Genomic DNA, 13,100 nt, shown 5'->3' with positions numbered 1-13,100 from the left:
GCCCCCCTGCGGCGCCCCTATGCATTGCATATAGTGCATACCCACGTTTTGCATCACTGGCCTGTGAAAGGCTATTTTCTAAAGCAGGCGAAATCGCTTCAAGCAAAAGAAACCGAATAAATAAAAACGAATGAATAAAATGTCCCTAGTGAGCACAGTTACAAACCAAGTAACACGATCACATTCACATCACAACTCTCCCCAATTTATTTCCTCTTTCCCTCTTGACCCCAACATTGTATCATAAAGACACACACCATATTGGTTAGCTCAGGATTTATTTATTACAATCACAAAAATCATTTTCTGTTCAAATTTTCACGCACCAAAGCCTTGGTGTGATTATAGTCAGTCTGCCTGTTTTACATTGACTGTCCACTTGATGGCGCAGTAGAGCAAATGAAGCACCGTGAAGCTTCAACCCATGGGTTCACTGACTGAATAGAAAGCTTCAATGCTTCATGAAGCTTCATTGCAACATCACTACTGTAAAGATTAAGTAGATTAATTAGATGAATAAAGACATTTGTTATGATTTATTTTATATGACAGAACACAGAGCTGCTCTTAATCATTTCTGATCCATTGTTTGTCTAGGTGGTACATTCGTCCATACAGGCAGGCGGTGACCAGGCCAGCTTTCATGTTTGAATGTGTCATGGTCACTCTCCCATCTGCGGCTTTCTCCAGATTCTCTGGCTGCTCCAGGATCATTCGGCTTGTCAGAATGGATGGGTACACGTATTTGGTGTCAAAGATCCCCTCCAACAGGAAGTCCATTTTAGACTCTGCTTCTTCCACCACCTTCCCACAGGAGCTCTGATCCAACCCTGCACAACGGACTACTGCACACACCTGTAAATATTTGAAATGTGGCAAATGAAAGTGAGCAGAGTCACGGTCAGTTTCAAACAGTTTATAAATATTTAAAATTCTTTCTTTCCTACCTGCAGCCCGTAATGTCCATGATATATGTGCAGTCCTCCAAATACACCGAGTGCATAGAGCTCTTTACGGTCTTGCAGTATCCACCTGTAGTGCAGGTGGCAGCAGAAAGTCCCGTTGCACACTTTAACATTGCCCTTGGTCTCGTTCAAGAAGACAAATGTAAATGGGTCGTGCATCATGGATGAGACGAAGGTCGAGTAAGAGGAAGGGCCTGAATCAGGAGGAGGATTGTCACAGTTGTCTTGGGAGCAGTACCCAGAGTCTGCAGCCACTGATGATGTGGACTTACCACCACCTGCCCCCTCCTCTTTGGCTGTATTCTGTTTCACTCCCAGTGGCTCTAAAACTGGCACGCTGGCCACCAGGAGCCTGCCCTCCTCTGGGTCTCCTTCCCAGGCTTGATGGTAGGTGGCAGAAAACGGGGTGTAGATGCCACTTCCTTTCATGCGTTTGCCATTACGAATGTTGGCAGCTAGTAAGGTGACGTTGGCACCCAGACTGAATGCCCTTTGAAACTGAACTGAATCCAGCAGGGGGAGCGCATTCATCCAGGCCGTCGGAAAGGCGAATTGACGTACACCCTAAAAGAGGTGAAAAGAAAAAGCGATGGATATCAATGTCAATTTCAGCACAGTTTGACATGTATTCTGAGTGTGCATGTGATTATATTTTATACCTTCTCCACCAGGACCACTGCAGGATCATGAAACATAATGTCAAAACAGGTGAAGAGGCCAAACCTTCCAGCAAACTCTGTATCAAATGTTATGACTTCAAGTTCTGGAGGTGTGTCAAAGGACTCTTCGAAGTAGAGGTTTTGTTTGTGGTAGCGTGCCACCAGAAGGCCTTTTGAACTGTATGAAAGAAGATATTTTAAATAGATCACTAACAGCTCTTTTCCACTGATGCAGATTACATTTCCCTCAGTATAGTTTTAGTTATAATAATAGTTTCCCCTTTAATTTGGGCCATAGTATGAAGCTATTTCTGTGCATGGAAGTGTGTGTGTTGGAATAAATATCTGACCATATGGTTGATTATGTGTCTGATGTGTGTTTGTATGTTTGTAACATACCATTGTGTGGCTTTTATTCAAACAGTGAAGCATTTTGTATGTTGTTCTGAAAAGAGGTATACAGTTAAAGTTATTATTTTTATTATTCAGTGTAGTTGGTATTTCATGCAGTAGCTTCTCCCATAGTTCAAAATAGCTTTTTTACATACAAATCTGTGGTGTTTTTGGCACTAGTGCTAATCTTTAATGGTGGAAATCTGGTCTTTACTGCCATAAATAAATCCACATTTGTGGAGAAGAGATCACAGACAAGGAAACTGTTTATTTGTCCACTCCTTTGATTTCCATTGTAAGAGTTAAACTGCACCTGAAAACCACATTTGTGTTGAACTGCCAGTGCCCATCAGGAGGACAGGACGAGGTGGAGCTCATCTTCAGTGGACAGGGTTGCAGGTCAGGCATGTTTGCCACCAGGTAGAGTTTGTTACGAAGAGCCATACAGCTCAATCTCTGGAGAACCTATGAGTCACAAACATAATCAGGTATGGTAAGATTCAGATACAGTGGCATGTGAAGAGAAATGTACGTGTTGTGCTGAGATTAGTGGAATGTGGTGATGGTTAGAAGTGTTGCAAGGATAGAGCAAGGACTTTCTTGTGTAAGGAATTAGTGGTAGATTTACAGGAAGTGTAATTTAAGGAAGTGAAGTTGAATAGAAAGTGATGATCACAAGGCTGGAATGTGACCAGAGGTCAGAAACAGACATAACCCACTGACAGCTGTAAAAACAGAAGAAAATACACCCACCCTTTTTATGACCTTGTGTAACAGTAATGAAAGGAGAACCCAGGGAGAGAGAAAGCATCAGACTTCGTGAACTGATGTGGAAATTGTATTAGCAGTCAGGGAGACGTAGTCTGGTCCGGAGCTCTGTATTTGACTTCTTTCGTTTGATGGAATAATAAACGGAATTGTAAATGAATTGAGCACCTCCTGCATTCTTCATTAAAGGAACGCGTGAGTTACATTTTAGGGAATTCAACACATGTTATGAGAGTAGTGAGTGCTTGTCATCACTAAATCAAAATATCTGGCTCTTAACCTCAGTGTTGTTGTATCTGCGTGGCTCCAAGCAGGGGTTCCACTCCTCCTTCTGGGGGTCGGGAATGGTTTCCAGGTAGCCAGCGATGGATGAACGAGTGAAGTTAAATCCGTGAATACCATCTTCTGGAAACACCAGGATCTGAGCTCTCTGAGAGTGAAAAGGAGACAGGAGAGAGAGGACTTATTAATCTGCTGCAATGACCAGAGGCACACTGCTGGTTGTGCATGTGTATTTTTAAGTTGCTCTTCCCTGGATGTGCCTTCTCTCTTTTTTCCTTTTTTCTGTGGGACAGTTTGCTCTCTCTCTTTCTGACTTTGATGCCATCTCTCTCCTTCAAGTATTATCTGGAAAATCTTGAATTCTGAATTCAAAATTTTGAATTTTGAATTCTACCATTTTTCACAGTGTAAAAGTCAGAATTACAGATTTATTTGACAGCTCTGATGGAGGCAGGCTTCAGACTTCTGACCACCAGCTCACGTTATAAATATCTTGAGTGCATGTGTGTGTGGCTCCATTTCTGTGCTCTGAAAGGGAAACTCAAATTCATATTTAATAAGATCAACTGCAAAGTAATTGTCCATGGGCAAAACTGTCATTTGGTATTGAAAAGTTAGCATCAGGAGTTTGATTGTGTTTTGACATAAACATAATTCCATAGCAAATCCTTAGAGTAGCTTTTGAACGCAACAAAGGGTTTTGGCAGTAAACACTTGTTTATAGAAGGGGAAACATTAATGGCTGTTTACTGGGGAATAATGATTATTCTTATGAGCAACCAGTCAATATCAGAAAGCCGTTCTGAAGTATGGACCGATGTCATTTGAACTTAATGTTAAGTGCCATCACAGACTATAAATGTTAAGTACTGGAAAGCTTTTGAATACCATTTGTCTTCATTTTCTTCTGCAATGGCCTTAATTTAGTTTGTCATATAGTTCATTGATTTGAATGATATACCAGACAGAATTATGAAGATGTACACAGCAACAAGTTTGCTGTTTTGCAACAAAAGAGATTTAAATGTGTGCATACCTGCTGGGCTGCCAGGGCTGCCTGCTTCTCGTAGATAGCCAGGTTTTTCTGCATGTGTTGCAGAGCAACTTGGCGGGACACGGGCACGCGGGGGTTCGGGTTCAGGATTACTTTGTGCTCGTACACAGCAGCAACATACGCCCGGTCCACAGCGGGGTCCGTTTCACCGACGACTGACGCCAAATAAACACTGGCTACAACTGTAACGAACAACATCTTTCCTCCCGTTTCATCCAGTGAGAGCTGACAGCAGTGCGCTAACCCAGATTATAAATAGCACCTGATACGTCCTCCTCGACCCACACCTCGAGACTCAACTCAGTTCCTGTTTTTTAATATTAAGGATACACATGAACATCATGAGACATCAACGGGGGAGCAACATAAAGAAAAATCCAATAAACTTAAACTCCCAATAAACTCTTATTTCAAAATATGTATCTCAAAAAATGAAAACTATGAATAAAAATATTTACTTCAAGAATAAATTGGACTATCCTGCACAAGTTGCAGGTCCGGCTTCAGTGCAGTAGATTAACATTACCTCGTATGTGGTGTACAACATCAGAACACAGCGAAACATTATAAACAAGAACAAACTGATCTCTGAGCATTTGAAGGAATCAAAGCTCAAATACAACATTTTAAGATTGTGTGTTTGTATTTGTGTGTGTCACACAGTGGTGTGGACGTCCCAGTCTCAGTAACACATTTATCAGTGCATCCTCTGGTTGTGTGCCATTGTTATGATTTTACATTATCATTTAGTTAGTTTTTACCTTTTTTTTTCTCTAATTCAGTTAGTTTTAATTAGTTTTCAGAGCCGTTTCGCTCATTTTTATTTTAGGTTTCATGCTTAGTTTTAGTTTCGTTTTCATTAGTTTCAGTATTAGTTTTTCATACTTGTCAGGCGCAAGATTCAAGGCACAAGCATGACTATTGTGTAATAAAAGCTCAACAAAAGATACCGTTTAAGAAATATATTCAACAAACAGTTCACAAGACAGCAGCACTCACTGCACGAAAAGAAGCATATTCGTCCCCGTATACCGACGCGGGCGCCGCTAGTAAACGGCAGCTTCCGTCAGCATACGGGGATGCGCATTTTCGTTCGCCTGAGACGGATATGGTCGTTTACGTACCATCAGAATCAGCGGGGGGTAGAGGTACGGGGGGAGCCGGCCAGCGGGAGGTGTTAACGACTCTACTTTACATAAGAATAGCAGCGCTGCAAGCCGAAGCAGCGGCAACAGACCCACGTGACATCACAATTCATTACTCACATGTGATTGGTTGGTAGATCTGCACCCCATTGGCCTTTATAAAGACAGGCCTGGGTAAGCCCCTCCCTAATAAATAACCCAGTAATAAAAATTATTTTTAATTATTATTTCTGTGATATACCTTGTATGTTATGTTGTATTCATGCCATGCTAATAACCTCAACTGAAAGGAATTAAGAGAAACAAATTGTGAGGCACAAGTTTGAATTTCTTTTATTATTTTATTTACAAAGCAATATGCACATACACACATCATATAATCTATATATGTATATAAAGAAAACAAAAACATTATGACATAATGCTTTGCTACTTCTGGGCCATGTGGTGGTGGGCTTTCTCTCAGAGCATGGTCCAGCATACAAACACTTATGGTGCATGGTGGTGTATTTAGGGTGAGCTTCTAGTCTGTCTTGCAGTTTGGCTCAGAGGTCACTGAGCTCCTGGCTGGGGAAGCTTGGGGGTCTTAATCCAGCCCGATACGCCCCCTGAGACGCCATCCTCCTAATCCAACATGAGGTCAGTGGTGACACCGTCCCAGAAGGCAACCTCCTTCACTGCCAGGACACTCGCCCTCGCCTCCAGCAGCTGTTGACACAGAGCACACATTAAGTAATTATGAAACTAAATGAAATATCGTGAAAAATCAGGAAACTACACTGAAAGTTTGAGTCTCTTGACTTTGAATGCACACATAGCAGATAAGACCCTGAATGCAAAAAAAATTAATTAATCAGCCCATCTTTGTCATCAAAACAATGGTTATCTGACAAAGTACCAACTCCTGCATCCTGTGAATAAAAGACAAATGAACAAGTACTTTGAAAAAATGTAACATTGATAAAAGTACTTCAGTGATTTTGGTCAGTAACCCTTGAGGCACCTTTAAACTGATTATACACTTTTTATCTTTTAGGTCCCAAAATGTTACAGCTGCTGAAACTATAAACATTCAGTGTTAATTATTTTCACCTTCACCGAAAATATCCTGAGAGTAACCAGTGAGTGTACAAAAACCCCTCTGTGTACAGCTTTTTTTTCTTTTAGATTTGCTACAATTAACCCAACTGTAACAGTAAAATGCAATTCTTACATATTATAATATACTACACACAACTGAAAAGAACAATTAATAGTAACACCTATAATAAGAAATTGTGTACTTAGATGAGATTGAACCTTTATGGAAATTTACTTGCATCTTCCCAGGTCAGGTTGATCGCTCCATCAGTTGATTTGCCATTGAAAATGTCTGTAGAGAAAACCGCAATGCAACACAAGCTTAATTACATTTTAAAATTGATTAATTACATGGATGTATTCCTTGAAGTTAATTACACCCTTGAAAGTCTGATTTTATGATTTAAACATGCATCACTGGCCCATTAGACTCACTTTGTAGTACATCCCTCAGTTCAGTGACTCAGAGCAAACAGCAACCATTGCAGCTCCATTTGTCTGCACACCTGTTAATGAAAGCAGCCTCACCTGTAACTTTAAGCCTGACATGCACTTTGCTACCTCCTACTCCAACAGGAGGCATGGTCCTTAGAGGCACCCCTCATCTTTGCAGCAACAGCCACGGCTTCACTCACCAGGCTCATTGCAGCAGTAATAGGAACAGCTGCACGCACACATCTCACCTGTTATAGCCCACCTGCTTTTCACACACTTTCCTATCTCCAAGGAGAGGTTAGTCTGGCTCTTGGCAGCTGAACCCCTGTCCTTGCCCTTTAACCCTGTTCCCAGGGTAATGACAATCAGGCCCCCACCTCAGCCTCTGGAGGCAGCTGTGAGTCCTTTGTGGCTCCAGTTGTCAGAGCAGGCAGCTACATGCTCTGCTGAGCTGTCCCAGTGTCAGAGGAAATGGCTGTGAGCTCTGTCAGTACTGTATGCTGAGTATCCTGTTTGTCCTGAGTAATTCTGATCCAGATAATCTTTTTTTTTTTTTCCTTTTCTCTTCTCTCCCTCCTGTCTGGTAGCTTTGCAATCAGAATTATGATCTGAATGTACTGTTGTGCCAAACACATATGTTTTTCCAAGATGGGCTCTATGAACTCTGCATCTCTTGTTAGTATTTTGATTCTTTTATTTTATTTTTTATCACATAACACATTATAGGACAATGACATCAGAGCTATAGGCAGTGAAAAAAAGACAGAGAGAAAGGAAACAGGAATAAATAAAAGAAAACTACATGACCAACTGCTACACCTGCAACAAAACGTGTGTGTGTGTGTGCGTGTGTGTTAAATATAAAATTATCCTCAAAAACACATCAAAAGTCTCTAGTTGCATAAAACATAAGACTTCACACATTACATAATTTGTTTCAATACATACATTTCAGTAATAGCGCCAAAATCTCCAGTCACCTCACCATGCTTTATAAGGTAAAGCTCTGAAAAGCTCTTTGAGTTCTACTTGATCACTAATTATTGTTTCAACATTCAACACATACACAGCAGGACTGTGAAGAAGTGCAACAGATAGAAGTTGAAGTGACTGAGGAGGCTGACAGACAGATAAATAGAATGAGGAAGTGTGTGTGTGTGTGTGGTGTGTGTGTGTGTGTGTGTTGGCGGGGGGGCACAAATGAAGAAGGAAATGGTCAAATGAAGGAATCTTTATGTGGAATCTTGCACGTATCATGTAGCTCTGGTGAAATGATTCCCACAGTGATGTAGGCACCTGCCTGATAACAATGAGGCTCTTATGACCTTGAACACAGCTTACAGTTAGCTGCTTTCTATCTTCTCACACACACTTTTCATCCAACTTCTTAGAAGACAGTCATAGAGGTTAAACCAAGTGAAACACAAATTATCCATTAGAAATCCACCATTTTGATTGTATCACTCTCAAATAGTAAAATTTCTACATCAAACACAAAGAAAAGAAAAAGTTGCAGTCTTACACGCCTCTCTGCAGCTTTTCTCCTCCTGCCACCCCCCAAAACCCCAGAATACCCAGATGGTATTCTAACTATGAAGCAGCAGTGCTAACCACCGCACCACCGTGCTGCCCAGCAAAAAACTATTTCAGCTTAAAAATTCAAGAAGAAAAAATAACTGAACAGCACCAAAGCGCAAAATAGTTAAATGTGGATCTTTAAACATTAGAAATGAAGGGGTCTTTATGTGGAATCTTGCACGTATCATGCAGCCATGGAGGCATGAGTCACATTGTTATGTTGGCACCTGCCTAGTAACAATGATACTCATGGTATCTTATGACCTCGAATATGGCTTACAGTTAGCTGATTTCTATCTTGTCACTTTTCAGACAAGTAACTTCTTATAACACAGTCATAGAGGTTAAATTAGGTGAAACACAAATTTTTTGATTTTGGTTAGATCACGCTGATAGTGTAAAATTTGAACGTCAAACATAGCTATTATCATACAAATAAAAACTTCCAAAAAATGTCAGAGATTACACAGCTGGGGTTTAAGTAAACAGCTCATAGCTGTAAATATGAAATAGCAGCAGCTGTTTAGTAGGACATAGGCATCCTAATGGTCCCAAACTGAAAAGTGACATTTAAAAGATTATATGATGTTTGGAGAGACATGTGAATAATTATCATGTGTAAAAATGCTCAAAAGGGTCACATCAATAGCTACTGTAACCAAGAAAACATGCTGACCATTTCAAGACACAACAGGACAACCTATTTCCATATTTGGTGGACATCCAAACATATTTCAAAAGGACTGAGGTTATGTTTAACTCTTACCTTAGCTATCATGTGCATTAAGCTGAGAACTGTTTCTGCTGCAGCTAGAGTACTGACAGGGACTAGAAAGAGAGAGCATATTTCTCCCATATTGGCTTCTCTTCATTGGCTCCCTGTTAAATCTAGAATAGAATTTAAAATTCTTGTCCTCACATACAAGGTCTTGAATAATCAGGCACCATCTTATCTCAAAGACCTCATAGTACCATATCACCCCAATAGAGCACTTCGCTCTCAGACTGCTGGCTTACTTGTGGTTCCTAGGAGACTTAAGAGTAGAATGGGAGGCAGAGCCTTCAGCTTTCAGGCCCCTCTTCTGTGGAACCAGCTTCCAGCTTGGATTCGGGAGACAGACACCCTCTCTATTTTTAAGATTAGGCTTAAAACTTTCCTTTATGATAAAGCTTATAGTTAGGGCTGGATCAGGTGACCCTGAACCATCCCTTAGTTATGCTGCTATAGGCCTAGTCTGCTGGGGGGTTCACATAATGCACTGTTTCTTCTCATTCACCTTATTTACTTTGTTTATACTCCACTCTGCATTTAATCATTAATTGATATTAATCTCTGGCTCTCTTCCACAGCATGTCTTTCTCTCCCCTCAGCCCAACCGGTCGCGGCAGATGACTGCCCCTCCCTGAGCCTGGTTCTGCTGGAGGTTTCTTCCTGTTAAAAGGGAGTTTTTCCTTTCCAAGTGCTGCTCATAGGGGGTCGTTTTTGACTGTTGGGTTTTCTCTGTATTATTGTAGGGTCTTTACCCATAATACAAAGTGCCTTGAGGCAACAGTTTGTTGTGATTTGGCGCTATATAAATAAAATTGAATTGAATTGAATTGAATTGAATTGAATTGAATTGAATTGCACAACATTTGCTTAGTTTGTGCTTTAAAGAACCATTTTCTCTTTCCACTGCCACAGTGCAAGCTGGATGATAAGCCAAGGTAGTCACTTACTTGTTTCAAAGTTGTGCTGACAAAAGTTGCTCTATTGTCACTGCCGAACTTTCCTGGAATTTCCTACTTTGGGAGAATTTCTCACAGTAAGGCTATGGCTACTGCACCTGCATCTTGTTTGCTACTTCCAGTTAAAGGAACTCTTAATGTTTCAGCATAGCAAGACATTTTGTACAGTTTCATGCTCCCAATTTTGTAGGGAGAGTTTGGGGATGGCTACTTCTTGTTCCGACATGACTGCACACCAGTGCAAAAAGCAAGGTCCATAAAGACATGGATGAGCGAGTTTGGTGTGGGAGAACTTGACTGGCCTGCACAGAGTCCTGACCTCAACCTGACAGAACACCTCTGTGATGCACTAAGGCTCAGACTCTGAGCCAGGCCTTCTCATCCAACATCAGTGTCTGACCTCACAAATGAGCTTCTGGAAGAATTGTCAAAAATTCCCATAAACACATTCCTAAAACTTGTGGAAATCCTTTCCAGAATAGTTGAAGCTGTTATAACTGCAAAGGGTGGGCTAACAACATATGAATGCCTTTTTGGACTTCTATGTGTGATATTGGCTGGCTGTGGCTCAGGATCTAGAGCAGGTCATCTGCTCTAGATCCTTGGTGGTTTGATTCATTGCTGCTCCAGAATGCATGCCAAAGTATCCTTGAGCAAGATACTGAGCCCCAAATTGCTCTCCGATGCAACCGTCGGAGCATGAATGTTAGATAGAAAGCCCTTAGCTGTGGACGGAAGTGCTTGTATGAATGGGTTTGAATGGGTGATTACAAATGTGTTGTATAAAGCGTTTTGAGTACTCACCTAGAGTAGAAAAGCACTTTATAAGAACTAGTCCATTTACCATTTAAAAATAAGTGAATTGAAATGAATCAAATGAAGAAGACAGGCTATCCTCATCAGTGGAACGCTTGCAGGTCCTTTGCCATAATTTTTTTTTAATAAACACAATGCAGTTTTATTTATATACTGTACTGCCAAATTTCAAGAGTCACCTCAAGATGCTTTATATTCTAAGGTAACAACACTACAAGTTATTCTTCTAAGTGTGTGTGTGTGTGTGTGTGTGTGTGTGTGTGTGTGTGTGTGTGTGTGTGTGTGTGTGTGTGTACGTATGTGTGTGCGTGCGTGCATGCGTGTGTGTGTGTAATTGGAGGAGCTGGGAACCCAAAAAGATAAAATGGTCAAATGAAGGAGTCTTTATGTGGAATTTTGCACGTATCATGCAGCCATGGTGGCATGATTCCCACAGTTATGTTGGCACTTGCCTGATAACAATGATGCTCACAGTATCTTATGACAAAGAAAGTCTCTCATACAAAAAAGAACAGATTTACCCTCATAGAGGGTAATCTACCCTCATAGAGGGTAAATCTGGTGAAACACAAATTTTCCATTGCAACTCCACCATTTGGTTTAGTTTAATCAGTCTCATAGTGTAAACTTTGTACATCAAACATAGTTATAATAATACAAATAAGAACTTCCAAAAATACCAGAGATTACACACCCGTGTTTTAAGTAAACACATCATAAGCTGGAAATATAAAATAATAGCAACTGTTTAGTAGGGTATAGGAATCCTAACGGTCCCAACCTGAAAGAAATACAACTCCTCCATGAATCGCCACCTTTTCATTGTGGAGGGGTTTGTGTCCCAGTTATCCCAAGAGCTATGTTGTCTGGGGGCTTTTGCCTCCTGGTAGGGCCTCCTATGTCAAATTGGCTCTGGGTGAGGGGCCAGGCAAATAGCAATTCCAACAATACTTGTGGAAGAGAGATCCAGGGAACTGTTTACTCCACCCAAGAGATGGTTACTGGGGCCCCAACTTGTAGCCAAGTCTGGGGAGGGAGATTGAGGGAGAGAGTCTGATGGCTGGGCCTCAGCCCAAGGTGCCTGGCAGGACGCAGCCTCAAGAGGAGACATGGTCCCGACCTCCTGTAGGCCTGCCACCCACTGGGTGTGTTGAAGGGGTTGGGTACAATGTGTGTCAGGTCCTGGCCAAGAGCAGAGGCCTGTGTGGTGTTTCTGTCCAAACCTTAGCTTGTCCATAATGAACACCATGTTTGAACATAAGGATATCCATAAGTGCACGTGGGACCAGCACACCCTAGATTGGAGGTCAACGATCAATTTTTTAATTGTGTCATCAGATATGCGGTCATATGTTCTGGGCATTCAGGTGAAGAGCAGAGCTGGGCAGTTAACTGATCATCACCTGGTGATGAGTTGTATCAGGTGGTGGGGGAGGATGTTGCACAGACTTGGTGTACCTAAACGTATAGGCAGGGTGAGCTGGGGCACAGGCCACAGTCCACAAGATCTTCAGCTCCCATCTCCAGCAGAACTTTGATAAAATCCTGAAGGAAACTAAGAACACTGAGTCCAAATGGACCATGTTCCACACCTCCAGGATGCTGCTCAGACCTATGGCTGCATTTTGGTTGTGCCTGTCATGGTGGTAATCCCCAAAGGTGAAGGGAGCCATCAAGTGGAAGAAGGAGTCCTATTGAGCTTGGTTAGCCTGTGGAACTCCCAAGGCAGCTGACAGGTACTGGCAGGCCAAGAGGAACACGGCTTGGGTGGTGGCCGAAGCAAAAACCCTGGTGTGGGAGACACCTTCTGTAGCAGAAGCAGAGTCTGGGGATGAGGGGGACAAGTCGCTCATCATTGGGGTGAGGTTACTGAGGGGATAAAACAATTCTTTGTTGGCAGAGCCCTTGGGGTGGACAAGATTTGCCGTGAGTGCCTTGAGTTCCTGAAGGCTCTGGGTGTTGTAGGACTGTCTTGGTTGACACTCGGCAACATCACATGGAGATTTGGGATGGTGCCACTATCACACTTCTCAGTCTCCCTGGGAAGGTCTACACCAGCTTGCTGGAAAGGAGGGTTCATCCTCTAGTCAAATTTCGGATTCACGACCAGCAGCATGTTTTTTTGCCCTGGTCACGAAACACTGGACCAGCTCTTGTGGACTTTATGTCTACCTGTGATTTTTGGACTTGGAGAAAG

The 13,100-nt window shown here is 41.9% G+C and overlaps 1 protein-coding gene across 1 annotated transcript; it reads right to left on the bottom strand.

Annotated features, from left to right (window-relative positions):
• Positions 1-261: 261 nt before the first annotated feature.
• LOC115792043 (biotinidase-like) lies at positions 262-5,306 on the bottom strand. The gene is made up of 7 exons (XM_030746398.1): positions 5,246-5,306; positions 4,104-4,428; positions 3,066-3,215; positions 2,331-2,482; positions 1,625-1,802; positions 948-1,529; positions 262-855 (listed from the first exon to the last, which is right to left on the bottom strand). Exons 2-7 carry the CDS (start codon positions 4,317-4,319, stop codon positions 568-570), a joined length of 1,566 nt encoding a protein of 521 aa, XP_030602258.1. The 5' UTR covers positions 4,320-4,428; positions 5,246-5,306; the 3' UTR covers positions 262-567.
• Between the last annotated feature and the right edge of the window lie 7,794 nt (positions 5,307-13,100).

Source organism: Archocentrus centrarchus, chromosome 14 (assembly GCF_007364275.1).
Source record: "Archocentrus centrarchus isolate MPI-CPG fArcCen1 chromosome 14, fArcCen1, whole genome shotgun sequence".
Taxonomy (NCBI): Eukaryota; Metazoa; Chordata; class Actinopteri; order Cichliformes; family Cichlidae; genus Archocentrus; species Archocentrus centrarchus.
This window is presented reverse-complemented; position numbering and strand designations above follow the sequence as displayed.

Coding starts and splice junctions, on each gene's coding strand:
- LOC115792043 (XM_030746398.1), bottom strand. CDS start 4,319: ATGTTGTTCGTTACAGTTGTAGCCAGTGTTTATTTGGCGTCAGTCGTC. Junction 1,803..2,330: donor AACACAAATGTGGTTTTCAG/GTGCAGTTTAAC, acceptor TCTTTCATACAG/TTCAAAAGGCCTTCTGGTGG. Junction 856..947: donor ATGGACATTACGGGCTGCAG/GTAGGAAAGAAA, acceptor AAATATTTACAG/GTGTGTGCAGTAGTCCGTTG.